General features: G+C 47.9%; 1 protein-coding gene across 1 annotated transcript in view; it reads left to right on the top strand.

The window, feature by feature from the left end:
• Positions 1-26,946, top strand: part of tmprss6 (transmembrane serine protease 6) — a 72,889-nt gene that overhangs the window by 28,558 nt on the left and 17,385 nt on the right. Inside the window, exons 5-11 of the mRNA XM_072492157.1 lie at positions 124-281; positions 2,156-2,197; positions 9,243-9,447; positions 10,799-10,935; positions 13,554-13,666; positions 18,773-18,882; positions 24,055-24,197. Of these exons, the coding sequence (XP_072348258.1) occupies positions 124-281; positions 2,156-2,197; positions 9,243-9,447; positions 10,799-10,935; positions 13,554-13,666; positions 18,773-18,882; positions 24,055-24,197 (908 nt within the window). The remainder of the gene's footprint in view (positions 1-123; positions 282-2,155; positions 2,198-9,242; positions 9,448-10,798; positions 10,936-13,553; positions 13,667-18,772; positions 18,883-24,054; positions 24,198-26,946) is intronic.

Here is a 26,946-nt window from a genome sequence, read left to right as displayed (position 1 = left end):
TTCCTTAAAAGTCCGTGTCCCAGTGGCATTACACCCAGAGCAGGGAATCCACAGGACTAGATATTTACTATTAAATGTTGCCCGGAAGTCAAGTCTCTCTTAAATGAGCTTCTGTTCCAACAGGGAAGGCAGCCTGGTGCCATATTTCTGGATGGATTTTCGAGTAACGGAAAAGCAAATGAAAAACCTGACCACGGATTTAGTGAAGTCAACTCTCAACAAACATTTTCAGACTGAATCGTCTGACTTCCAGATCCAGCCGGCCTCGACCTCCATAACAAGTCAGTAGTTCCACATTATTGTCTCAAAATATGGGGCGGGATTCTGCCTTGGCGGACGGCAGTCTCGCGAAATGCAATTGGGAGGAGAATCGTTTCCGACGGCAAAACCGCGGTCGATTTGAGGCCGAATCGCAATTCTCTGTCACCTAGACAGAGGCGTCAATGCGGTGCGGAACGTATGTACAGTAAACACCGTTTGCATGTCATTAGCGGGGCCCGACCCGGTATTCTCCGGAGCCTACTCGATTCTCCGCCTCCGATGGGCCGAGCTCCCGACGCGCGGTTAAAAATCATGAAACGGGCATCGTGGCTGCTGTGGGAGAGAGAGGGGCGTACGGAAAGTATCCAACCGCCATAGTTTGCTGACAGTTGTGCCGCTGGCCGGGGGGGCAGTAGCGGGAGGGGTGGCTGGGAGGTGGGCTGTGGGGTCGGGGGGGGACGGGCACAGAGCACCAATGCCGCAGCCTGCAACGCAAGCATGCAGCTGCGCACACCGCTAGCAATCATATAGGTCAGTGTTTTTCAAACTTTTCTTCTGGGGACCCATTTTTATCAACCGGCCAACCTTCGGGACCCAACCCGGCTGACCTTCGCGACCCACGCCGGCCGACCTTCGCGACCTACGCCGGCCGACCTTCGCGACCCACGCCGGCCGACGTTCGCGACCCACGCCGGCCGACCTTCGCGACCCACGCTGGCCAACCTTCGCGACCCACGCCTGCCGACCTTCGCGACGCACGCCGGCTGACCTTCGCGACCCATGCCGGCCGACCTTCGCGACCCACGCCGGCCGACCTTCGCGACCCACGCCGGCCGACCTTCGCGATCCACGCCGGCCGACCTTCGCGATCCACGCCGGCCGACCTTCGCGACCCACGCCGGCCGACCTTCGCGAACCACGCCGGCCGACCTTCGCGAACCACGCCGGCCGACCTTTGTGGCCCACGCCGGCCGACCTTCGGGACCCACGCTGGCCGATCTTTGCGGCCCACGCCGGCCGACCTTCGCGGCCCACGCCGACCGATCTTCGCGACCCACCATTTTCTCTTACCTTGTTTGTTGCTGACAAAAATGGAGGAAATGGTTTTGGGTCCCTTTGGCCCCAATGATCCCTTTGTCCCATTGGTCCCTTTGGCCCCCTGAACTTGAAAAAAAAGTTGCAGCAACCATATTTTAAAAAATGCGGCCGCATAAGAGAAAAGAGATCCCATAGCAATACTTTGACGAACAATGGAGGAATAATCCCCAATGTTCTAGACAATGTTTAAGCCTCAATCAAGATGTTAAAAACAGATTATCTGGTCATAATTGCATTTCTAGTTATGCGAGCTTACGGTGTTCAAATTGGTTGCTAGTTTTTATTTTTGGTTTTAGAGCACTTCCAGACATAGCGTAACCAGCCTCGCCTCCCCCACCAGCCCCCCCAGCCCCCGCTAAAGCCCCCCCCCCCCCCCCCCCCCCCCCTGTGAGCAGAAGGGCTCCTCCCTGACTGTGGCACCGCTGGACACAGTTCGCAGCCCGCAAGGCGAGGTCCCCGAATGTTGTGAGCACAGGCGAGCGACACCGTCTGGGACTCGGCCCATCGGGGGCGGAGCATCGGGGAGGGCATTAGGTGATGTCCTGAGCCATCCTGATGGCATATGCCGTTTTTGAGGAGCCAGGGCAGAGCAAACACGGCGCGCCCCCAATTCCGGCCGATCGCCAAACGCGATTTCAGCGACATTATTAGCAATGCCTTAAAGGTGCTACATAAGTGCAAGTTGTTCCTATTTAGATGTCTCTTTTAAAACTGAAACAAAATCACTCTCACGAATTATCCTCTGTAACTAAATATCACCGAGTTTAATTACTTATGTCTTTATTTTACTTTTCAGAGCTATCGTGGGGGGATTTGAAAACCTTGACAGCAGCAATAGGTAATGGCTTCAAGAGTCCATTTTGTGTCCGTTTGAAAGCTGGTGCTGAGCTGCAATGCAGCGAATCAACTTCTAGAAAGTTCTTTGCAACAGTTATGTCCTCTTCCCCCCCCCCCGGGGTGGTTGAGGCTGAGCTAAGGTTCGAGTGGCCTCCCCTGTCGTAGTAACTTCCTGGGTGGCGATACTATTTCCTGGGGGTTGTGTTAGCTTTGGCACAGCAGGCTGTACCCTCACCTTTGAGTGAGACGGCTGAGGGTATAGGTCGCACCCCCACAAAACCCAACTCCGGCGCCGTACCGAAGGGAGAGCTCCAGTGTTTGGGGTGCTGTTTATCAGGTGACATGTTAACCCGAGACCCTGCTCTCCCTCTCTGGGCCCAGCATCGTACTTTCCAGAATGCTGCATGACTGCGCTCCAACGCAGCTTAGAGGAAACATTGGGCTGGATTCCATAATGGGCCTGTTTCCTTGATCTGTTACTGGGCCCTGACTAAACCCAGACTAACTTACTGAGAGCGTACCCACCAGGTGCAATTGAACTGATTAATTTCCCTTTAAAGAAGGGTGACCTGTTGGCGGTATTAAAGATTATGAAAGGGGGTTGACAGCATAGATATGAAGGTATTTCCACTTGGTTGTGGGGGAGGAGGGGCTCATAAATATAAGATATTCATGGACAATCCAATTGAAAAAAAGGGACAGCAAGTGGTGAAAATGTGGAGCTCACGAGGAGTATTTGAGGCACGGAGCTCACGAGGAGTAGTTGAGGCGTGGAGCTCGCGAGGTGTATTTGAGGCGTGGAGCTCACGAGGAGTAGTTGAGGCGTGGAGCTCACGAGGAGTAGTTGAGGCGTGGAGCTCACGAGGAGTATTTGAGGCACAGAGCTCGCGAGGTGTATTTGAGGCACGGAGCTCACGAGGAGTATTTGAGGCACGGAGCTCACGAGGAGTAGTTGAGGCGTGGAGCTCACGAGGAGTAGTTGAGGCGTGGAGCTCACGAAGAGTATTTGAGGCACGGAGCTCACGAGGAGTAGTTGAGGCGTGGAGCTCACGAGGAGTAGTTGAGGCGTGGAGCTCACGAGGAGTAGGTAGTTGAGGCACGGAGCTCGCGAGGTGTATTTGAGGCGTGGAGCTCACGAGGAGTAGTTGAGGCGTGGAGCTCACGAGGAGTAGTTGAGGCGTGGAGCTCACGAGGAGTATTTGAGGCACAGAGCTCGCGAGGTGTATTTGAGGCACGGAGCTCACGAGGAGTAGTTGAGGCGTGGAGCTCACGAAGAGTATTTGAGGCACGGAGCTCACGAGGAGTAGTTGAGGCGTGGAGCTCATGAGGAGTAGTTGAGGCACGGAGCTCACGAGGAGTATTTGAGGCGTGGAGCTCACGAGGAGTAGTTGAGGCACAGAGCTCACGAGGAGTAGTTGAGGCATGGAGCTCACGAGGAGTATTTGAGGCGGGGAGCTAACGAGGAATATTTGAGGTGGGGAGGACACAAGGAGTATTTGAGGTGAAAAACATAAGTGCATTCAAAATATGGTGCATTTAAAAATGTAAAATAGATGCATAGAGGATAGATGCGCCAGAAAGGATTAGGAGGTAATGTTGATGGGATTAGGTAAAGAGGGTGAGAGGAGGTTTGTGTGGTAAAGAATCCCAAGGTAAACCTGCAGGGCTGAAAGGTCTATTTCTGTGCGTTCTATGTAAGTCATCACATTCACATTGGGTTTATTTTAAGCAGTGGCTGGGAGAACATGCACAGGGTAAAGCAGTCTGATCGCTACCGATTTAGAGGATTGGCAAATATTTTGAGTGGCAGGGTAGATTTTCTGATCTGAGCAAAGAGGTTGGATATTTGCTGAGCTCCCTGTGTCAGCAGTTGCTACTTTGCAGAGCTGGACAGTTTAAATCTGATTACCTGACTTAACATGTACCTGCAGTCAGATCTCGCTCTCGCAAGACGGAGAGGCAATGGCGTAGTGGTATTGTCACTGGACTGGTAATCCCGAGATCCAGGGGTAGTGCTCTGGGGAACCCTCCCTCAGGTGGTGAAACCTGAATCCAGTAAATATCTTGAATTAAAAGTCTAATGATGACCATGAAACTGTCGCCAATTGTTGTAAAAACCCATCTGTCCTTCAGAGAAGGAAATCTGCCATCCTTACCCGAGTCTGGCCTACATGAGGATGAGAGGCGACTTAACAGAGGTTTATAAGATAATGAGTGGGATAGTTAGAGTGGACATTCAGAGACTTTTTCCTCGGGCCGATGTAGCTGTTACAAGGGGGCATAACTATAAGATTCAGGGTGGGAGATATAGGAGGGATGTCCAAGGTAAGTTCTTTACTCAGAGAGTGGTTAGGGTGTGGAATGGACTGCCTGCTGTGATAGTGGAGTCGGACACTTTAGGAACTTTCAAGCGGTTATTGGATAGGCACATGGAGCACACCAGAATGACAGGGAGTGGGATAGCTTGATCTCGGTTTCGGACAATGCTCGGCACAACATCGAGGGCCGAAGGGCCTGTTCTGTGCTGTATGGTTCTATGTTCCATGACTGTCACTCTGGATGTACTTCTGCAGCCGTAAGTATTCTCTACTTAAATGACACATAATAGAATAGACCCAAACTGGACAAAGGCCCAGGAATCTAGAAACATGTTAATGTTTGTTTTTTGGAAAACTATCACAAGACATCTTGGCATCAAAGAGCATGAAGAAATTATGGGTGGACAAAGCCAAAGGACCAGCCTTGTTGTTTTACCACTGACTCACTCCCAGAGGAACAAATATCGTGAGCAGTGTCTCGCAGAGTAACCCCTGTTTGAGGGAGGCCTCTTTCTCCTTATTGTTGTGGCATCTTTCCCTTTTGTCGAAGTACAGCCTGCGGCGCAATGTGTTCCCCAGAGAAAGTCCAGGCAGCACAGCACCGCATACCCCTTCTCATTGACAACCAAACACAAGGACAGGTAAAGAAGCCCCAGAAAAAGCTTGAGGAGTGCATCAAAGGCAACAAAGAACCCGTATGACAATCAAGACTTCTGTTGCTCGTTTGAAATCCAATTAAAGTGCAAATGTACAATCCTGGCATCAAAAAGCTGACAAGTTGTGTCAAGGCTTACTCAACATTAGTTTGTTGTTCTTCGTGCAATGTGCGTGTCGCTGGCTAGGCCAGTATTTAATGCCCGTCCCTAATCACCCTTGAGAAGGATGCGGACTCGCATCGCGCAAATAAATTCCAGAGAGAGATGGGCATTAACTGCTTAGTATTGGGAAATCGCAGTAGAAATCAGGCCCAAAATAAGCCTGAGACCTAGCTACTGTGGTGATATACATCACTGTAAGTACACAAAGGGTTGATGTACATACACTACACCTAGCTAGATACGAGAGGGAACACCAGAGACATGACACACAGGCAGTCAACCAATAGGTCAGTAAGATAGGACACGACCAATGGGCAGTCACGATACACACAGAGGTGACACTACTACAGGAGGGCATTACACCAACTCATATAAAAGGACACATCACACATGCTCAGTCTCTTTCCAGTGGAGACACTCAGTGAGTACACAGGGTTGATTGAAACTCATCACTCCCACACCTGGATTGTAGCAGACTAGTTAGTCAGTCTGAGTAGCTATAGCAGGATTAACAGTAGCGTCGAATCCAAGTAGGAGAATTGTTGATAGTTTAATAAACATGTTAAAGCTATCTCCAAGTCTGAACCTTCCTTTGTCAGAGTGTACATCAAGGAAGCAGCTTATGCTATGTCAAGAGCATAACAAGACATGGTTCCAGGAGTGAACTGTTTCAATCCATTTAGTTAAAACTCAGCAAACAATGACTACCAGCAACAGCAGCCAGGCAAGATGATGTTCGAGATTCCGGTCCCACAGCAGCTCAGGTACAAAGGCAATCTCAGTGAAAACTGGCGTTGGTTCAGGCAGAGATTTGAGATCTACCTGGTAGTGTCCGACCTAGATGGCGTGGCGGATACAGTAAAGCTTCTACTTACCATCGTGGGCCCAGAAGCAGCTGAAATCTTCCAGACCTTCAAATACACAAAGGGGCAAAACAAGAGCGATTTCCAGGCAGTCCTGGGCAAATTCCAAGAATTCTGCGAGGAACATACAAGAAGAAAAGGTAAAAGAGGCGCCAAAACTCACCGCGAGGCAGGCTTGCAGCAACGAACAGCAGTTTTGAATTGCAGCCATCTTGGAAAAGGTGCTGCACATGTGCAGTTGCGCGAAGAGCGCACAGTGCGGGAAGGTCCATTTGCGCATGCACGAGAAGCCGCGCATGCGCAATCGCTTCCTACGCTCTACGTCACAAGCGTCATGACGTCAGAGGCCCCCCCCGGACCACGCCCATTTAAAGGGGAAATGTCCCAAAACACGGAAATTTTAAAAAAACCGTCAAACCTGATTCTTTCACCTGGAACGGCAACACAATGCCTGAAGTTCGACCACCACTGAAAGTAACCTCCGCAGAACCCTGCAATAAGCAGTTAGCACCGCCCAAAGAGATGATACAGTCCTTGAAGACTATGACTCAGAACTTGAATTCTTCTTTGGACATCGCAAGCCCAATGCCAGCTCCGACACAAAACGTGATGATATGGTCTTGGACGACAACGACTCAGACGAACATTTCACCTTGGGAGGTGGCTACCCCAGTGCCAAATCCGAACCGCAACTAGACGTATTGTACATTGACGACCCCGACGATGAGTTCTTCGGATTTGAGGATCTTCAGCCCAGCAGATATGACATCCCGACTCGTGAGTGCAGGATTATGCTGCGGCCTGACACCAAGAGACAGAGAGCGGTACAAGCACACAGAGAGCGGCCTGCTGCCACACAGAGAGTGGTCCACGCACCGCAAAGGGTCCCCGACTCCACACAGAGAGTGGTCCACGCACCACAAAGGGTTCCAGCCTCCACACAGAAAGCGATGAAAGACTCCACTGCGAGCTCGTGGACAGACTCCACGATAGAAGCAACGCAAGACTCCACAGCGCAGTCCTTGCATGAACAAGAAGTGACTCTAGTGACACAAGCCTCCACAGCGAGCTCGTGGACAGACTCCATGATAGAAGCAACACAAGACTCCAGAGCGCAGTCCTTACATGAACAAGAAGTGATGACAGTTTCCACAGAGAGACCAATGCACGATTCCACTCAAGGAACGCTGCAAGACTCCACAGAGGGAGTGACACAAGCCTCCACCGCGAGCTCATGGACAGCCTCCACGATAAAAGCAATGCAAGACTCCAAAGCACGGTCCTTGCATGAACAAGACCATGAGGGGCTATCAACCTCCTCTGAGCAACCAGCAGCAGACAATGCAAGTCTGCCACGCTCAAGTGTACAGCAAGCAGACTATGACAGTCTACCACGCTCCAATGAACAAGAAGAAGACTCTGACAGTCTACCCAGCTCAAGTGAACGACCAGAAGACAAGTGAGGCTCTACCCACTGTATGTGCGACCAGTGACGACGGCATCCCACTTCCCATACCAGATGTGCAACGTGACAGACCTCAGCTAGAATGTACAGGGGCACTCGACAATCACAGTGAGACTACTGGTGACTCCGGTGACACCACGTTACTTCAAACCAAAGCTGATTCAGGTGAACCAGAAAGGGCTCCAGACGGGGAGCATCGACAAACCAAAACTTACTCAGGTGAAACAGTCCAGACTCCAGACGGGGAGCATCGACAAGCCAAAGCTGATTCAAGTAAGCCGGACATGACTCCAGACGGGGAGCGCCGCAAACTCAGTGACGGCACGCTCAAGGAGATAGCAGATGCCACAAAGCACGCTAACACGAGTAACTGTATGACGGACACGTATTATCCACAGAGTGTGGTCCTTGAGCGCAGCAAACACGGCAACAAAACCAACCACAACAACAACATCAAAGACAATAGCAAGAAGCGTACCAAAGGCAACAACGTCGACAACAAGCACGACAAACACAACGCCACTGGAACTACGACTGCTCCAACTCTGCAAATGAGGGACACTGTTACTGCTCAGCTCAGTACAATGACATGCCATGGCAGGACGATGCATCTTACCAATTCACGTTTGCTGCACTACCAACAGGCAACCTGGCTTTCAGGACAGATGCAATCAAGAATTACCACCACAAGCATCGAAAGAAAAGAGTCCAAATCCGACAACGAAGTGATCTGACCATTTCTTGGTTCCTTCAGCACAGGGACACTGATGGCGTTTACAATGCAACGCCACCATCAACATCACCAACTCACCAACCAAACAAGAAAGCCACTTGACCATAATAATTAATGAACTTTGGACTCATGCATATGCTTTGGACTTATTATTTAATGATCACTGTTATCATAACTTGCACGGAGTATCACTCATCTACCTAGTTTGTTCAATTTTCTTTAACACGGTTCAGAAAATATGTAACACGAAAAAGGTGGGATGTGGTGATATACATCACTGTAAGTACACAAAGGGTTAATGTACACTAATGTACACAAAGGGTTAATGTACACTACAGCTAGCTAGACACTAGAGGGAACACCAGAGACATGACACACAGACTGTCAACCAATAGGTCAGTAAGATAGGACACGACCAATGGGCAGTCACGATACACACAGAGGTGACACTACCACAGGAGGGCATTACACCAACCCATATAAAAGGACACATCGCACATGCACAGTCTCTTTTCAGTGAGTACACAGGGTTGATTGAAACACATCACTCCCACCACCTGGATTGTAGCAGACTGGTTAGTCAGTCTGAGTAGATATAGCAGGATTAACAGTAGCGTCGAATCCAAGTAGGAGAAATGTTGATAGTTTAATAAACGTGTTAAAGCGTGTTAAAGCTATCTCCAAGTCTGAACTTTCCTTTGTCAGAGTGCACATCAAGGAAGCAACTTATGCTACGTCACGAGCATTAAAAAAAACAGCTATTCCCTCAGTTTCCTACACCCACTGGGACATCATTGGATTAGTATGCTCTCCAGGACTCACGGTTCCTTTCTGCTTTCTTTCCTGTAGACTGCCACAGTTATCACTATGTCCAGTCTGACCGAAGCATCATACTGAATGGACCGGATTCGGACTCCAAGAGTTGCTTCTGGCACCTCCAGGGCCCCAGCGGCCTGTTAATCAAACTGCGGGTGGAATGGTTGCTCGTTGGCTGTCGTGACCGGATTGTAATCTATAACGACATTGCAACCGCTTTCAACACACTGTTAACTTCGTGAGTCGTCCAGCTTTGTTCACACATTCACCTTCCTGTTGTCATGGGAGCGAAAACAAACCATCTGATTACTCCCTTCTGATATACCAGGGATAAAAGGATTCAGTTATGAGGACAAGGATTGCACAAGCCTAGACTTAGAGAAGATTAAGGGGCGATCTGTAAAATTAGAATTAAAATTGAAGTCAGGGAAGAACTTCTTCACAGCAAAGACAGTGACAATCTGGAATATTCTCCTCCTCAAAGGCTGGAGAGGTCAAATGAATTTTCAAATCTAAAATTGTTTATTGTGAGCTAAAGTTATTAAGGGTTACGGAACCAAGGCACGTTGCTGGAGTTAAGAGATTGGTTTGGATCTTATTGAATTAGTAAACTTATGCTGCGCCTGGATCAAACCTTGGTGAGACCACAAAGGTATCGTAGAATCCCTCCAGCGCAGAAGGACGCCATTTGGCCCATTGAGTCTGTACTGACCCTCTGAAAGAGCACTCTACCTAGGCCCACTCCCCCACCCCATCCCCGTAATCCCACCCAGCATGCACATCCGTAGACACTAAGGGGCAATTTAGCGTGCCCAATCAACCTAACCTGCACATCTTTGGACTGTGGGGGGAAACCGGAGCACCCGGAGGAAACCCACGCGGGGAGAGCGCGCAGACTCCGCACACAGTCACCCAAGGCCGGAATTGAACCCGGGTCCCTGGTACTGCGAGGCAGGAGTGCTGATCACAGTGCCACCATGCGGTCCACAGTCAACAGCAGTGATGTATGCAGCTCTGGTCACCACATTATAAAAGGGATATAGAGGCACTAGAGGGTGCGCAGAGAGGACTTACAAGAACATAATAAATAGGGGGAATAGGTCCCTCAAGCTTGCTCTGCAGTCTATAAGATAATGGATGTTCTTAACTCCATTTTCCTGCACATCCCCCATAATCCTTTGCTCCAAAAATGGCTGTTGCACTCAGCCATGAATCTCTCCATTTACCTAGCCTCTCCTGCTCACTGGCGGAGAGGATTGCAAACACTAACGACCACCCTCAGAAAGTAAATTCCTCCTCAGCTTTTATTCTAAAATTGTGTCCCCTAGTAGTAGGTTCCGCCACAAGGGGAAACATTGGGCGGGATTCTCCGACCCCCCGCCGGGTCGGAGAATCGCCGGGGGCTGGCGTAAATCCCGCCCCCGCCGGTTGCCGAATTCTCCGGCACAGAAATGTGGCGCGGCGGGGCGGAGAATCCAGCCCCTTATGTAAGTCATATGACTGAGCAGAACAGTCATGCCATGTCTTTTCCTGCCCTAATGGTTTTCCGTCTGCCCAGCCTTATCTCTATTCTCTCTCTCTCGGTTCAGGATCTACAAATGCAGCTGGCAAGAACCAGTGGTGGAATTATTCTCATCGGCCAACCTGATGGCAGTCATTTGGAAGCAGGGCCAGTACAGTTACTACGATCCATTCAGGCTATCTGCACAGGCCGTGCCAATGCCCGGTAAGAAAGTCTGTGTGCGTCCAATTGACACCCAGCCAAGCATTCACATTCTGATCCTTCCACCCTGCTGGAGGGAGGAGGGTTACGGGAAGGGGGGAATTTGCAAGGTGGAAAGGGAGAGGCAGTTCCTTGAGGGCAGCTAGAGTTCAATGGCACTCGCTTGCCTCAGGATTAATTAATCGATGGGATGATAACTGAAACAGGCCTCGAATATGCAAAAAATGCTGGTTCAGGCCTTTGTAAAGGATTCTTCTTGTGTAAAGTTACCCAATAAAATGATCATACCAAACTTGATGGAAAGGTAAGCTGTGGGGAGGACACAAGGGAACTGCAAAAGATAGAGACAGTTAGGTGAGTGGGCAACAAGATGGTGGATGGTGTATAATTTAGGGAAGTATGAAGGTATTCACTTTGGCCATAAAAATAAAAAAGCTAAATACCTTTAAAAGGTAAATATTGATGTTGAGAGAGACTTGGGTGTTCTTTATGTAAGGAATCCGGAAAATTAGCATGCATGTGCAGCAAGCAAATAGGAAGGAAAGCGACATGTTGGCCTTTATTACGAGGGGAATGGTTACTCGAATCAGGAAGTCTTGGTGGAGTTGTGCAGGGTTTTGGTGACACCACATCTAGAATAGTGGGTGCAGATTTGTCCCTACATTCAAGGAAGGATATATTTGCATTGGAGTACAGCAAAGGTTCACTACATTGGTCCCTGGGATGAGGGGGTTGTCCTGCGTCGAGAAGCTGAGTAAATTGGGCTTATATTAATGATAGTTTGGAAGAATGAGAGGCGATCTCATTGAAACCTTCCAACATTCTGAAGGGGCTTGATAGGGCAGACACCGAAAGATTGGGTGAGATTTTCCAGTCCCACCAGGGGTAAACCCCCCCCCCCCACCCCACCCCCCCTCACCCACCGCAGTGGGTTTACCCGTCAGCAGGACGGGCGAGCCACGCAAAACACCACAGCCATCGACAGGACCGGAAAATCCCACTGACAGCCAATGGGAAGCTGCATACGCCACTGGAAAACCCGTTGTTGGGGGGTCAGAGGTTGCGACCCATTGTTTCAATGGACCGCGGAACCTAAACACTGTGTGGGGGGGGCAGTCTCGGGGTAAGGGCGGCCGGTCATTTAGGATGATTATGAGGAGAAATCTCTTCACTCGGAGTGTTGTGTAGCTTTGGATTTCTCTACCCCAGAGGATAATGGACGTTTCCATCATTGAATTTGTGTATGGTTAAGATAGACAGATTTTTGGTCTCTCGGCAAATTAAGGGATGGGGGGAACAGGCGGGAAAATGGAGTTAAAGCCCGAAATCAGCCATGATTGTATTGAATGGCGGAGCGGGCTCAATGGGCCAATACTCCTGCTCCTATTTCTTATATTCTCAACATGGCGGCCATCACTCTTCCAGTTTGCCTCATAGCTGCCATTTTGGGGTGAGAGTGCGTCAAACGCATTTGATGTGGAGTGGCGCCCCTCAAGCAATAAGTCCCAGGAGATGGACTAGCGACCTGTTCCAGAAATTATGAGCTATGGAAAGTGATGAAATTCTGCCTTATTGTGGCACAAGATGCCGGAAGAGAATTGGAAAGGGAATGAAGTGAAGAGTCAACAATAATTTGCATTTATATATCCCACAAAGCTCCCACATATTTTTTTTTATAAATGTTTTTTATTGGGTTTTTGAACAAAGTATATTTACCGTTATGTACACAGGATAAGAAACATATATATATATATACACATATATAGAAGAGAAGGGCACACCCAAACATACCAGAGAAAAGAAAATAGTTTAAAAAAAATTAAAATACAATAAAAAATAAAATAGGATAACTGGTAGGGTATTGTGCACCAGCTCAGCAACAGCAACTCTATACAACTGGCAAGATTATTCACAACACATAAGTAGGTGACTGTTTGCGGGAGTGGTGGGGGTGGGGGGGTGAAGACCGGGGAGGTAAATATACATTCGGGTGCCGGAGAGACAATTACAGTGGGCAATACTCGAATGGGTTTGGTGTTGGTGTTGTCGCTTGCTTCTCCTGGACGGATCTCGCCGCTGTCTCGCGCTCACCGCCGCTTCTGCCGTTCCTCCTGTCTTTCGTCTTCATTCTCCGCGTTCCCTACTCCTGGAGATGCGATGTTCGTTATTGTAAAGCTCCCACATATAACACACCTAGAGCATCTGTTCCAGCGATGCTAAGAGAGGAATGAGTGTGGTCCAAGACACTGAGGAGAAATATTACCACGAGACTATAAGAAGCCAAGATTGGGGTAGCTCAGGTATTTCAAAGGATTGCTGGGCTGGAGAAGATTATCGAGAGGGCTGAGGGCATGAAGGGACTTGAAGACCGGGCTGAAGATGTTAGAGTCAAAGCATTGCTGGACTGGAAGCCAATGTGCATCAAGAATGAGGAGTGAACAGGACTTTGTGTGTTAGGATACAGGTAGAAGAGTTTTGGACATGGGAAGTTTGTGGAGTAAGTTGGAAGGTCAGGCAGAGGAGCATTGTAATAGTTGAATCTAGAGGTGCCCTAAACGTTTAGTCCTTATCCAATTAGAAAAAGCGATGTGCAATTTAAATTCTTGTTACGTTCATTCCAGATTGTTCTGCTAATATCACACTGATGGAAGGATTGGAAATCCAAGGAAATGCGAGCACTCCATTCTTTCCCAGCTACTACCCACCCAACGCAGAGTGCACCTGGCATTTTACTGTGAGTACAGAATGTGGCAGGAACTGCTAATTTTGGTTTGCATGATATCAGCACGGTAGCATTGTGGATAGCGCAATTGCTTCACAGCTCCAGGGTCCCAGGTTCGATTCCTGCTTGGGTCAATGTCTGTGCGGAGTCTGCACATCCTCCCCGTGTCTGCGTGGGTTTCCTCCGGGTGCTCCGGTTTCCTCCCACAGTCCAAAGATGTGCAGGTTAGGTTGATTGGGCACGCTAAATTGCCCTTAGTGTCCAAAATTGCCCTTAGTGTTGGGTTGGGTGGGGTTACTGGGTTATGGGGATAGGTTGGGGGTGTGGGCTTGGGTAGGGTGCTCTGTCCAAGAGCCGGCGCAGACTTGATGGGCCGAATGGCCTCCTTCTGCACTGTAAATTCTATGAATATTCTAGACAAGTTTGATGCTGATGTAGTGATATCATGGTTGTGTTGTAATTCACTGACTGACCACTAGGAGTCTCACTAGTATATAAGTGAATGTTAGTCAGGTGACAGCAGACTGGCTGGAGGGAGCTGGAGAGAGAGGTTGCTTCTGTATGATCATACTGTTATTCATCTGTTGTTTTGTATATAATTTACCCACAGTTAACATTAATGTTTATAGCTTTAGCTACAAGTGTTCTTGTAATAGAAATCAGGCCATCCGACAAGACCATTACAGATAAGAGCATGGATCAGCCTTGGTCAGTGAGTAGCACTCTCGCCTTTGAATTCTACTGGGTTCAAGTGCTACTCCAGAAACACGAGCGCAGAATCAAGGCTGAGGACCCCAGCGCAGTACTGAGGGAGAGCTGCTCTGTCAAAGGTACCTTCTTCCTGATAAGACATTAAACCAAGGCCTTAATTGTCTGCCCTCTGTCGGACATGCAAAGCCTCATGGCTTTATTTCTCCCCAGTGACCTGGACAACATTTATCCCTCAATTAGCATCGCGCTTCAAAGATGTTTCATTGGCTTCAAAGGGCTTTCGGGAAACTTTAGGTTATGAAAGGGCTAAAAAACTGCAGGTTTTTCTATCTTTCTGATTGCGTAGAAGGCACTAAGATTAGAAATGTAGAGAAAAATAATTCTGTACACGCGGGGGGGGTTTAAGGCTAAGTGAGAGGAGAGGTTTGGGCCGGTGTTGAAGGATGGGGTGTGGAGTGAGGCTCTGCGGAGGGTGATCTACACGTCCTCGTGTGCAAGGCTTGGCTTAATACAGCTTAAAGTTGTGTATAGGGCTGATCTGACTAGGTCCAGGATGAGTCGGCTTTTTGCGGGTGTGGGGTACAAGTGCGGCGCTGTGGAAGGGTCCGGCCAGCCCTGTGCGCATGTTCTGGTTGTGTTTTCTAAGCTCGGGCGGTCCCGGTCTCCTTATTTGGCACCATTTTGGCGATTCTGAAAATTGAACAGGAGCCCTGTCCCTTGGTGAGCCTGTTTGGGGTGCCAGACTTGCCGGAGCTGCAGAGGGGAGCGGGGGCAGATGTCCAGGCCTTCGCCTCGCTGGTTACTCGGAGGCGCGTGCCGATGAAGGTCACCTTCTCCACCCGGTGCCTCAGTGTGGATGAGAGATCTGATGGAGTTCCCTATACCTGGACAAAGTCAAGTACAACGTGAGGGGAGCTGGTCACCGTTAGTTCCTGATGCCCGGGTGGGAGGGGAGCAGGGGTGAGGGGGTCTAGGGGGATTTGTTTTTTCAGTTGTGCGGAGGGTTGTGGTTCGGGTGTTGTTTGTTTTTTTAAAAATTCATTTGTGGGATGTGGGCGTCGCTGGTTAGGCCAGCATTTATTGACCATCCCTAGTTGCCTTCTTGAACTACTGCAGTTCTTGAGGTGTAGGTACACACACTATGCTGTTAGGGAGGATTTTGCCCCAGCGACAGTGTAGGAACGGCCGATATATTTCCAAGTCGGGGTGGTGAGTGACTTGGAGGGGAACCTCCAGGTGATGGGGTTGCCAGGTATCTGCTGCTCTTGCCTTCTAGATGGTAGTGGTTGTAGGTTTGGAAGGTGCAGCCTAAGGAACTTTGGTGAGTTACTGCAGTGCATCTTGTAGATGGTACACACGGCTGCCACTGTTCATCGGTGGTGGAGGGTTTGAATGTTTGTGGAAGGGGGAGCAATTAAGTGGGCTGCTTTGTCCTGGATGGTGTTGAGCTTCTTGAGTGTTGTTGGAGCTGCACTCGTCCAGGCAAGTGGAGAGTATTTCATTACACTCCTGACTTGTGCCTTGTGGATGGTGTACAGGCTTTGAGGGGTCAGGAGGTGGGTTATTTGCTGTAGGATTCCTAGCCTTTGACCTACCCTGGAAGCCACAGTATTAATATGGCTCGTCCAGTTCAGTTTCTGATCAATGATAAGCCCCAGGATGTTGATTGTGGGGGATTCAGCTATTGAATATCAAGGGGCGATGGTTAGATCCTCTCTTGTTGGAGATGGTCATTGTCTGGCACTTGTGTGGCGTGAATGTAACTTGCCACTTGTCAGCCCAAGCCTGAATATTGTCCAGGTCTTGCTGCATTTGGACATGGACTGCTTCAGTATTTGAGGAGTCACAAATGGTGCTGAACATTGTGCAGTCATCCGCAAACATCCCCACTTCTGACCTTATGATGGAAGGGAGGTCATTAGTGAAGCAGCTGAAGACGGTTGGGCCTAGGACACCAGCCTGAGGAACTCCTGCAGTGATGTCCTGGAGCTGAGTTGACTTCCAACCACCACAACCATCCTTTGTGTCAGGTATGACTCCAACCAGCGGAGAGTTTTCCCCGATTCCCATTGACTCCAGTGTAGCTAGGGCTCCTTGAAGCCACACTCACTCAAGGGCTGACTTGATGTCAAGGGCAGTCACTCTCACCTCACCTGGGTGAGATGTGTTGTTTTGGTGTTATGTATAAAATAGAATTTTTTGAATAAAAATATATCTTTTATAAGTAATAATTTTCTACACATAGATTTTGACTTTTATTTGTGACACCTTTCATGATCTCAGGGATTCCCAAAGCGCTGTTACCGCCACAATGTCCCAGTAGGAGATCAGCTTATTTTAGAAATCTACAATTACATTATGTATTAAACTGGAAAGGGATTTTGGATTATTTATTTAAACGTTCCACCCAGTGGAAGCATTGCAACAAAAGAGTTAGGCTAGAAATCAAAACAGGTGATGTTATTGCTATCTGAAACATTGGTTAGATCCCATCTGGAATGATACTTGAAGCATTGGTAACATGTTATTGCAAGGATCTATTACGCTTCAGAGAGTGTAGCAAAGGCCAACTTATGTGAGGAAGGAGAGTTGATTTGGGGCGTGGATGTGTGGTTGCTGGATGAAACAAGACTCGAAAAATGACCGAATTCTCAAGGTCATTTGTGGGCAGCACAGTGGTTAGCACTGTTGCTTCGCAGCGCCAGGGTCCCAGGTTCGATTCCCGGCTTGGGTCACTGTCTGGGCGGAGTCTGTACGTTCTCCTCGTGTCTGCGTGGGTTTCCTCCGGGTGCTCCGGTTTCCTCCCACAAGTCCTGAAAGACGTGCTGTTGGGTGAATTGGACATTCTGAATTCTCCCTCTGTGTACCCAAACAGGTGCCTGAGTGTGGCGACTAGGGGATTTTCACAGTAACCTCATTGCAGCGTTAATGTAAGCCTACTTGTGACAATAAAGATTATTATTATTACTATTAATGAGGATTATCTTTTGACCCATCTCGGTTGCCATCGAATAGCCTCAAGTCCATCCTTTACTGCATCCGACTTGTTTTTTTAATGACTCCCTTTCCTGCTCTATCCGGGGGGATACTCAAACAAAAAAGTTATGTTCCAAATTTTCCGTGCCATTCTCAATCTTACCCAACCCGAGAAGATCATCTCTCGGAGGCCTCCTCTCAAGATTGAGCAGATCAACTTCCCCACCGCAATTGTCTCGTTAACCAGGACTGGGAGCGTAATTGAAGTTTTCAGAATGAAGAAGGAGATGGACATTAGCTGGTCCGAATGGATAGTTCAAAGGTTTCATAAACCAGGACACGCCTTTTAAAAAAGGATAGGATCAAAGGTAATTCTGGCACAGACAAGAGTCAACAGACATAAGGAGTACTTTAGTCAAAAGGTCCACTGTGATATCAAAGGGCACCTTTTGTAAAGAAGGGTTGAATGATAAGATGAGAAAGTGGGGTTATACCAAAACAGAATAGACTTATTGGGCCAAATGTTAATACTCAATCTGATAGCCATGAGATGGGTCTACTTTCTTATACTCTGTAGTTTAGGGTCTGACCCCAATGCGGGAATGTGGGATTGAGGTTCCAAACAGTTCAGCCATTATCCTAATGAATGGCGGAGTGGGCTCGAAGGACAATCTTGGGCTTGTCCGTGATGAGTGGATGGTGAAATGCTGTTGCTGTTATGATTTATGATTCCAGTCGTGCCAACTTCTGCAGGTAAATAGTCAGTTTTGAGATTCCGGCGTTCTGCAGTTTAGCCGAGGAACTGCCCTGTTTCCTTTTCAGCTGTGCCTTTGCTGACTTGGCTTGCTTCAGAAATCAGAGCGAGGGTTACCTGCAAAAACTTTGCAGGGGTCTGATGTGTCCTTCCTCCTCTACGGCACACTGGTGAACCCAGAACTATTCGGCCATGACCAAGGTTGTCAGCTGGCTTTTATACCAGTCTTTGTACATTCCTAGAAGGCAGAAATCCACAAACACATCTGGGACATTTCTCACAAGATATTATTCCTGCTGAGATGATTAGCAGCTCCCATTATCTCCACAGGAGATGGCAGTTATTTTCTGTATGGCTTTTGCACTTTTCAGGAATCCTTGTCTGGAGACAGAGTCCGGTTTCATTGCCTCCATCTTCCTATCACCCACCAGAATTCAAGCAGTGGTGGAATTTACATCCTTAGCCACCTTTGGCTCGTATGTCCATTTTTAAAACTACAGGTCTTATTTAAGAGTTCAGTATGTCCGTATGTTATTTGGGGTTTTCTCGATCGTCATGACAGCAGTTTCCCAGGTGTGGCCTAACTAAGCCTTTGAATAGTTGGAGCATACACTCTATATTTAAACCTGAAGTGCTCCGATTTACCTTGTCTGCAATGTTTCCGATCTCACACACAGGTACCATCCCTGGACTATGGTATCACTCTGTGGTTTGATGGTTATGAGCTAGACACACCATCCTTCACAAAACCCTGCCGGCAAGGTCAATGGAGGATACAGAACAGGAAGTAAGTTGAACATCTTTTCCAATTGCCTTTTTTTTTGCTTTTTCCTTGTAAGTTCTCCTTCCTCTACCTCCTCCTTCCTTAATCACTTCCAAGATCTGAATAAGTTACAATTTCAAACTATGGGCATCAGAGAAATCTCTGTGTTTCTACAGCACCTGTCCGGAAGTCTAAAGGTGCCTTACGGCCGATTAGATGACATGTAATTGCTGTTGCTGTAATGGAGGAATCAAAAACACCAGTCATAGGGCACGATCGAACAGCCACGCTGAGCCCGAAAAGCAGCTCGCTGTGGCGCAGCATGATCAATAGAAGCCAGGAGAACCCGCTCCCTGGATCTACCCGGCTCGCAACACCTCGTGAGATCTAACGCAGTCTCACGAGACGTTTTAATGTACATCCCACCCATTGTGGGCGGGATACCTTTTAAGCAAGTCTGCATATTAAAATAAGACAGCTATGCTCACTTTAATGTGTAGATTCCCAAGGTCCCCTTTGCCTCGGAGACCTCGGGCGAGAGGCGTTCAGCTCTGGCCTCCACAAACAGGGACCAGAAGGAACAGCACTCCTGGAGGTCTCCCAAGGGATCGGAGGCCCCCAGGTGCATGCCTTTGGGAAGGTGATAGCCTGGCACTGCTGGTCCTCAGGATATCCTAAGTGCTTCACAGTGAATGAAATACTTTTTGAATTGTAGTAACTGTCGGAAGATAGAAAACGCAGGAGCCAATTTGCACGCAGCAAGCTCCCGGCAGCGAGCAATGTAATAATGGCTAGATAATCTGTTTCAGCGATGTTGATTGAGGGGCAAATATTGGTCGGGACATTAGGGGTATCTTCACCGCCCCCCCCCTCATGGAATCTTTAATGTCTACCTGAGAGGGCAGATAGGAAGTTGATTCAACTATTCATTCAAAAGACTGCGCCTCTAACAGTACAACATTCCCATAGCATTACAATGGAGTGTGTTATGGGCCAGGGTGTAGAAAACTGCAAAGTATATCATGGAGTTCACCTGACACACGACTATTAATAGATTTTAGTTATGGGAAGCACAAGGGTCCACTCTCCAGGTGTTATGCAACAGAGACCTTAAGTATTTTAAAAACAAAACAATGTTTATTCTATGAATCCAGTTAACATTTTATAAACACACAGTAAACATCTTATCAAACATCAACACACGTAATCCCACAGATACAATACTCTATAGGTAACCCTTAATACCTTTCTTAGGCATAGGGAGGCAAGAATAAGGGAAGTTAACACGTGGCTGAAAGAGTGGTGTGGGAATGAGGGGTTCCTTTTCATGAGACACTGGCATCAGTTTTGGGACGGGGGGACCCATACCCTTGGGATGGTCTCCACCTGAACCGAGCTGGGACCAGTGTTCTGGCGAAAAGAGTAAATAGGGTGGTCAATAGGACTTTAAACTAAAGATTGGGGGAGAAGGGAAAGTCAGGGAACCAAGAGGTGAAGTAATCAGTGGGAAGCGTAGCTGCATAGGAATACAAAAAAACACGAACAGACAAAACTCAAGAGTGCTTACGATTGTCCCCATCCCACAAAATATGACACAGTGTATGGAAAGGCTCAGTAAATCAAGGTCCACCACACTAAGAAAACAAAAAGGGACGGTCAATAGAGAATTAAAGGTGCTATATTTAAATGCGCGCAGTGTACGGAACAAGGTAGATGAGCTTGTGGCCCAGATTGTGACTGGCAGGTATGATGTGGTAGGCATCACAGAGACATGGTTGCAGGGGGTTCAGGACTGGCATTTAAACATCCAGGGATTCACAACCTATCGAAAAGACAGAGAGGTGGGCAGAGGGGGCGGGGTTGCCTTGTTAATTAGGAATTAAATTAAATCAATAGCACTAAACGACATAGGGTCAGATGATGTGGAGTCTGTGTGGGTAGAGTTGAGGAACCACAAAGGCAAAAAAACCATAATGGGAGTTATGTACAGGCCTCCTAACAGTGGTCAGGACATGGGGCACAAAATGCACCACGAAATAGAAAGTGCATGTCAGAAAGGCAAGGTCACAGCGATCATGGGGGACTTCAATATGCAGGTGGACTGGGTAAATAATGCTGCCAGTGGACCCAAGGAAAGGGAATTCATTGAAAGTTTACAGGAGGGCTTTTTGGAACAGCTTGTGATGGAGCCCACGAGGGAACAGGCCATTCTGGACTTAGTGTTATGTAATGAGCCAGACTTGATTAAAGATCTTAAAGTAAGGGAACACTTAGGAGGCAGTGATCATAATATGGTAGAATTCAATCTCCAATTTGAAAGAAAGAAGGGAGAATCAGATGTAAAGGTGTTACACTGAAATAAAGGTAACTACAGGGGCATGAGGGAGGAACTGACGAAAATCGACTGGGAGCAGAGCCTAGTGGGAAAGGCAGTAGGACAGCAATGGCAGGAGTTTCTGGGAGTAATTGAGGACACAGTACAGAGGTTCATCCCAAAGAAAAGAAAGGTTATCAGAGGGGGGATTAGGCAGCCATGGCTGACAAAGGAAATTAGGGAATGCATCAAAGCAAAAGAGAAAGCCTATAATGTGGCAAAGAGTAGTGGGAAGTCAGAAGATTGGGAAGACTACAAAAACAAACAGAGGATAACAAAGAGAGAAATAAGGAAAAAGAGGATCAAATTTGAAGGTAGGCTAGCCAGTAACATTAGGAATGATAGTAAAAGTTTCTTTAAATACATTAAAAACAAACGGGAGGCAAAAGTTGACATTGGGCCGCTCCAAAATTACGCTGGTAATTTTGTGATGGGAGACTAGGAAATAGCTGAGGAACTGAATAAGTACTTTGCGTCAGTCTTCACAGTAGAAGACATGAGTAATATCCCAACAATTCCGGAGAGTCAGGGAGCAGAGTTGAATATGGTAGCCATCACAAAGGAGAAAGTGCTAGAGAAACTAAGAGGTCTAAAAATTGATAAATCTCCGGGCCCAGATGGGCTACATCCTAGAGTTCTAAAGGAGATAGCTGAAGAAATAGTGGAGGCGTTAGTTATGATCTTTCAAAAGTCACTGGAGTCAGGGAAAGTCCCAGAGGATTGGAAAATCGCTGTTGTAACCCCCCTGTTCAAGAAGGGAACAAGGAAAAAGATGGAAAATTATAGGCCAATTAGCCTAACCTCGGTTGTTGGCAAGATTCTAGAATCCATTGTTAAGGATGAGATTTCTAAATTCTTGGATGTGCAGGGTCGGATTAGGACAAGTCAGCATGGATTTAGTAAGGGGAGGTCGTGCCTGACAAACCTGTTAGAGTTCTTTGAAGAGATAACAAATAGGTTAGACCAAGGAGAGCCAATGGATGTTATCTATCTTGACTTCCAAAAGACCTTTGATAAGGTGCCTCACGGGAGACTGCTGAGTAAAATAAGGGCCCATGGTATTCGAGGCAAGGTACTAACATGGATTGACGATTGGCTGTCAGGCAGAAGGCAGAGAGTTTGGATAAAAGGTTCTTTTTCGGAATGGCAACCGGTGACGAGTGGTGTCCCGCAGGGTTCAGTGTTGGGGCCACAGCTGTTCTCTTTATATATTAACGATCTAGATGACGGGACTGGGGGCATTCTGGCTAAGTTTGCCGATGATACAAAGATAGGTGGAGGGGCAGGTAGTATGGAGGAGGTGGGGAGGCTGCAGAAAGATTTAGACAGTTTAGGAGAGTGGTCCAAGAAATGGCTGATGAAATTCAACGTGGGCAAGTGCGAGGTCTTGCACTTTGGAAAAAAGAATAGAGGCATGGACTATTTTCTAAACGGTGACAAAATTCATAATGCTGAAGTGCAAAGGGACTTGGGAGTCCTAGTCCAGGATTCTCTAAAGGTAAACTTGCAGGTTGAGTCCGTAATTAAGAAAGCAAATACAATGTTGTCATTCATCTCAAGAGGCTTGGAATATAAAAGCAGGGTTGTACTTCTGAAGCTTTATAAAGCATTAGTTAGGCCCCATTTAGAATACTGTGAGCAATCTTGGGTCCCACACCTCAGGAAGGACATACTGGCACTGGAGCGGGTCCAGCGGAGATTCACACGGATGATCCCAGGAATGGTAGGCCTAACATACGATGAACGTCTGAGGATCCTGGGATTATATTCATTGGAGTTTAGGAGGTTGAGGGGAGATCTAATAGAAACTTACAAGATAATGAATGGCTTAGATAGGGTGGATGTAGGGAAGTTGTTTCCATTAGCAGGGGAGACTAGGACCCAGGGGCACAACCTTAGAATAAAAGGGAGTCACTTTAGAACAGAGATGAGGAGAAATTTTTTCAGCCAGACTGGTGGGTCTGTGGAATTCATTGCCACAGAGGGCGGTGGAGGCCGGGACGTTGAGTGTCTTTAAGACAGAAGTTGATAAATTCTTGATTTCTCAAGGAATTAAGGGCTATGGAGAGAGAGCGGGTAAATGGAGTTGAAATCAGCCATGATTGAATGGTGGAGTGGACTCGATGGGCCAAATGGCCTTACTTCCGCTCCTATGTATTATGGTCTTATGGTCTTAGCAACATCCATAAGTTAAACACTTTTTTAACAAAGACAGCAGGTTTAAATTCTCTACAGAAACAGGTATTACTTTGAAATCATCAATGAGCTGAAGACATTCTTTAGCCCGTAGAGAGAAAGATCATTTTACACATCTGCTTGCTTTGAATACAGCTCTCCAACACTTAAAACAAAACCAGAAACAGAGCCACAAAGCAGCTTTTCAGCTCAAAACGAAAGTAAAAACAGACAGACAGCCCTGCTCCACCCACACTCTGACATCACTGCAGCTATTTGATAAACACCCATTTCTTAAAGGTACATCCACATGACAAGTGTCAGCTTTGGTTATTGGTGCACGATATCCTGAATTGAACAAAATGGAGAAGGTTAGCTCAGCTTGCAACAGCTATTGGTCGGTCTTGGGCCATGCGCACTATTGGAAGAGAATCAAGCTCGTGTACTCCCTTGGTTGAACCATCTGCTCATAATCGCATGAAGGATGGACACTTTGATCAGGGTGGAGGGTAATGCCAGTGCACATGGAATGTTCCATACGCCACTGCCTTCAAACAAGGGAGGCCCACAATTGCCGGCCTACGTGAGGCCTATACTCCAGGTGTGCTGCAAACCCACCTTCCTCACTGCATCTCCTCTCTTCTCAGGCTGTGTGGGAAGAGAGTGCTGCAGCCGTACGCGGAGAGGATCTTTGTCGTGTCGCTGACCACAACGGTGACCTTTACCTCCGAAGTGACCCTCACAGGGCCTGGAATCCAGTTCTCCTACAGCCTCTTCAACCAATCGGACCGTAAGTCTGAACCTTCCCTGTTTCAGGGGGTAGGGGAGGGGGTGCCTGATTACGCTGTGATACGTCTTGGAAAGCATTCCTGATAAATAGGGGAAGAATCCCCAAAACACTTCTGGCAAATCTTCTGACCACCCTCCTCCCCCTCCCCTCGCCAACTCCCTGCTGGCTATTTTGTTAATCACCAGAAATCTGCGTCCTCTGGTTCCCGATCCGCTGCTATTTTAAATAATTTCTCCTTATGAAAGCTGCTTATGATTTCAAATGCCTCAATTAAATCTCCCCTTCACATTCTCTGCTCGAAGGAGAACTGTCTAGCTTCCCCATTCTCTCCACATGAACTGAAATCCTTCATCCCTGTTCCGTTCTAGTCACAGGGAGAACGTGCAGACTCCGCACAGACAGTGACCCAAGCTGGGAATCGAACCTGGGACCCTGGAGCTGTGAAGCAATAGTGCTAACCACTTTGCTACCGTGCCACCCACAAGCCCATAAGGGTAGGAGCTTGGCAAGAGGTTGATGTGAAACAATAGAATTGATTCTTACTTCCGGATGGGGGCCAAGGCTCAGCAAGTATCCAGATCCCTCCCTGGAGCGGGATTAGGGAGGTCCTGGCAGATTTTAAGTCTCTTGAGGGCGGCATGGTGGCACAGTGGTTAGCATTGCTGCCCCACCCGGGTTCGATTCCGACTTTGGGTCACTGTCTGCGAGGAGACTGCACTTTCTCCCCGTGTCTGCGTGGGTTTCCTCCGGATGCTCCGGTTTCCTCCCACAGTCCAAAGATGTGCGGGTTAGGTGGATAGGCCATGATCAATTGCCCCTTGGTTTCCAAAGGTTGGGTGGGGTTACGAGGATGGGGCAGGGGAGTGGGTCTAGGTCAGGCTCTTTCAGAGGGTCGGTGCAGACTCGATGTGCCGAATGGCCTCCTTCTGCACCGTAGGGATTCTATGATGAGGGAGGTGTTGGCTTGGTTGTATTGTCACTGGAGATCCAGGGTAATGTTCTGGGGCTCCGGGTTCAAATGGTGAGATTTGAATTCAATGAAGATCTGGAATTAAAAGTCTAACGATGAGCAGGAAACAATTGTCATTAAAAACCCATCTGCTTCACTGATGCCAACATGTAACTCCAGGACCGCTGTAATGTGGTACACTGCCCTAGGCCTAGTAAGCCACTCAGTTCAAGGAAAACCAGGGACGGATGGGCAATAAACGCTGGCCCAGTGACGCCCACACCAATGTGTCGCTTATTGACTATCCGACCAAAGAATTCCAGCTCTCCGGGGAGTCACCGGGAATTGAAAAGAAATCTCTTGGACGCTCACTGCGAACAAAACCTGCGAGTGAAAACATAAGGCCAGTAAAAAATTGTGTTTTGCTACATTTTTCGTTACTCGTTAGAAAAACATTGGACATGAGGAAAGAAAAAAGCATGAACCAATCCGGTAGTGAAGGCGGGGCATCGAGAGGATGGACATGTCAGGCAGCCAATGGTGGGAGTGTGGGGGAAGGGGATGGGGGCAGTGGGAGGAAGATTGTCATGTGATTCCAACTCTGGAGGTACCTCGAAATAGAGTTGGTAACTCTCTTCCAGCTAAATACCAGGTAGTCCTGGATGAGGCAAGTGGATTGGGTTGGGTTGTTGGGGCGATTTTTTTTTAAAAACCTCAAAATTTATTTAACTCGTTCTTGTGATGTGGGCATCGCTTGCTGGGCCAGCGTTGTCGCCCATCCCCAATTGTCCTTGAACTGAGTGGCTTGCTGGACCATTTCACTCTGGGGGGGGTGGGGGCAATTAAGAGTCAGCCGCATCGCTGTGTGGGTCTGGAGTCACATTTAGGCCAGACCCGATAAGGACGGCAGATTTCCTTCTGTTCTTGAAGGACACTAGCAAACCAGATGGGTTATTACGACAATCGGCAAAGGGAATTATAGGCCGGTTTGCCTGACATCGGTGGTAGGGAGAATGCTGGAGTCAATTATTAAGGATGAAATGAAAAATGAAATGAAATGAAAATCGCTTATTGTCACAAGTAGGCTTCAAATGAAGTTACTGCGAAAAGCCCCTAGTCGCCACATTCCGGTGCCTGTTCGGGGAGGCTGTTACGGGAATCGAACCGTGCTGCTGGCTTGCCTTGGTCTGCTTTCAAAGCCAGCGATTTAGCCCTGTGCTAAACAGCCCCTGAAATAACAGAAATAACTGAGCATTTGGAAAGCGGGGACGGGATCGGTCCAAGTCAGTATGGATTCACTAAAGGGAAATCATGCTTTACAAATTTTCTGGAATTGTTTGAAGATGTGACCAATAGAGTGGACAAGGGTGAACCAGTGGATGTTGTGTATCTAGACTTTCAAAAGACCTTTGACAAGGTCCCACACAAGAGATTAATGAGCAAAATTAAAGCTCATGGTATTGGGAGTAATGTATTGACGTGGACAGAGAACTGGTTGGCAGGAAGGAAGTAGTGAGTGGGAATAAATGGGTCCTTTTCAGAGTGGTTGGCAGTGACTAGTGGGGTACCACAGGGTTCAGTACTGGGATCCCAGCTGTTCACAATATACATTAATGATTTGGATGAAGGAATTGCATGCAATATCTCCAAATTTGCAGACGACACTAAGCTGGGATGCAGTGTGTGCTGTGAGGACGATGCAGAGAGACTTGGACAGGCTGGCTGAGTGGGCAAATACTTGGCAAATGCAATATAATGTGGGTAAATGTGAGGTTATCCACTTTGGTGGCAAAAGCAGGA

Source organism: Scyliorhinus torazame, chromosome 29, assembly GCF_047496885.1.
Source record: "Scyliorhinus torazame isolate Kashiwa2021f chromosome 29, sScyTor2.1, whole genome shotgun sequence".
In the NCBI taxonomy this organism is placed as follows: domain Eukaryota; kingdom Metazoa; phylum Chordata; class Chondrichthyes; order Carcharhiniformes; family Scyliorhinidae; genus Scyliorhinus; species Scyliorhinus torazame.
This window is presented reverse-complemented; position numbering and strand designations above follow the sequence as displayed.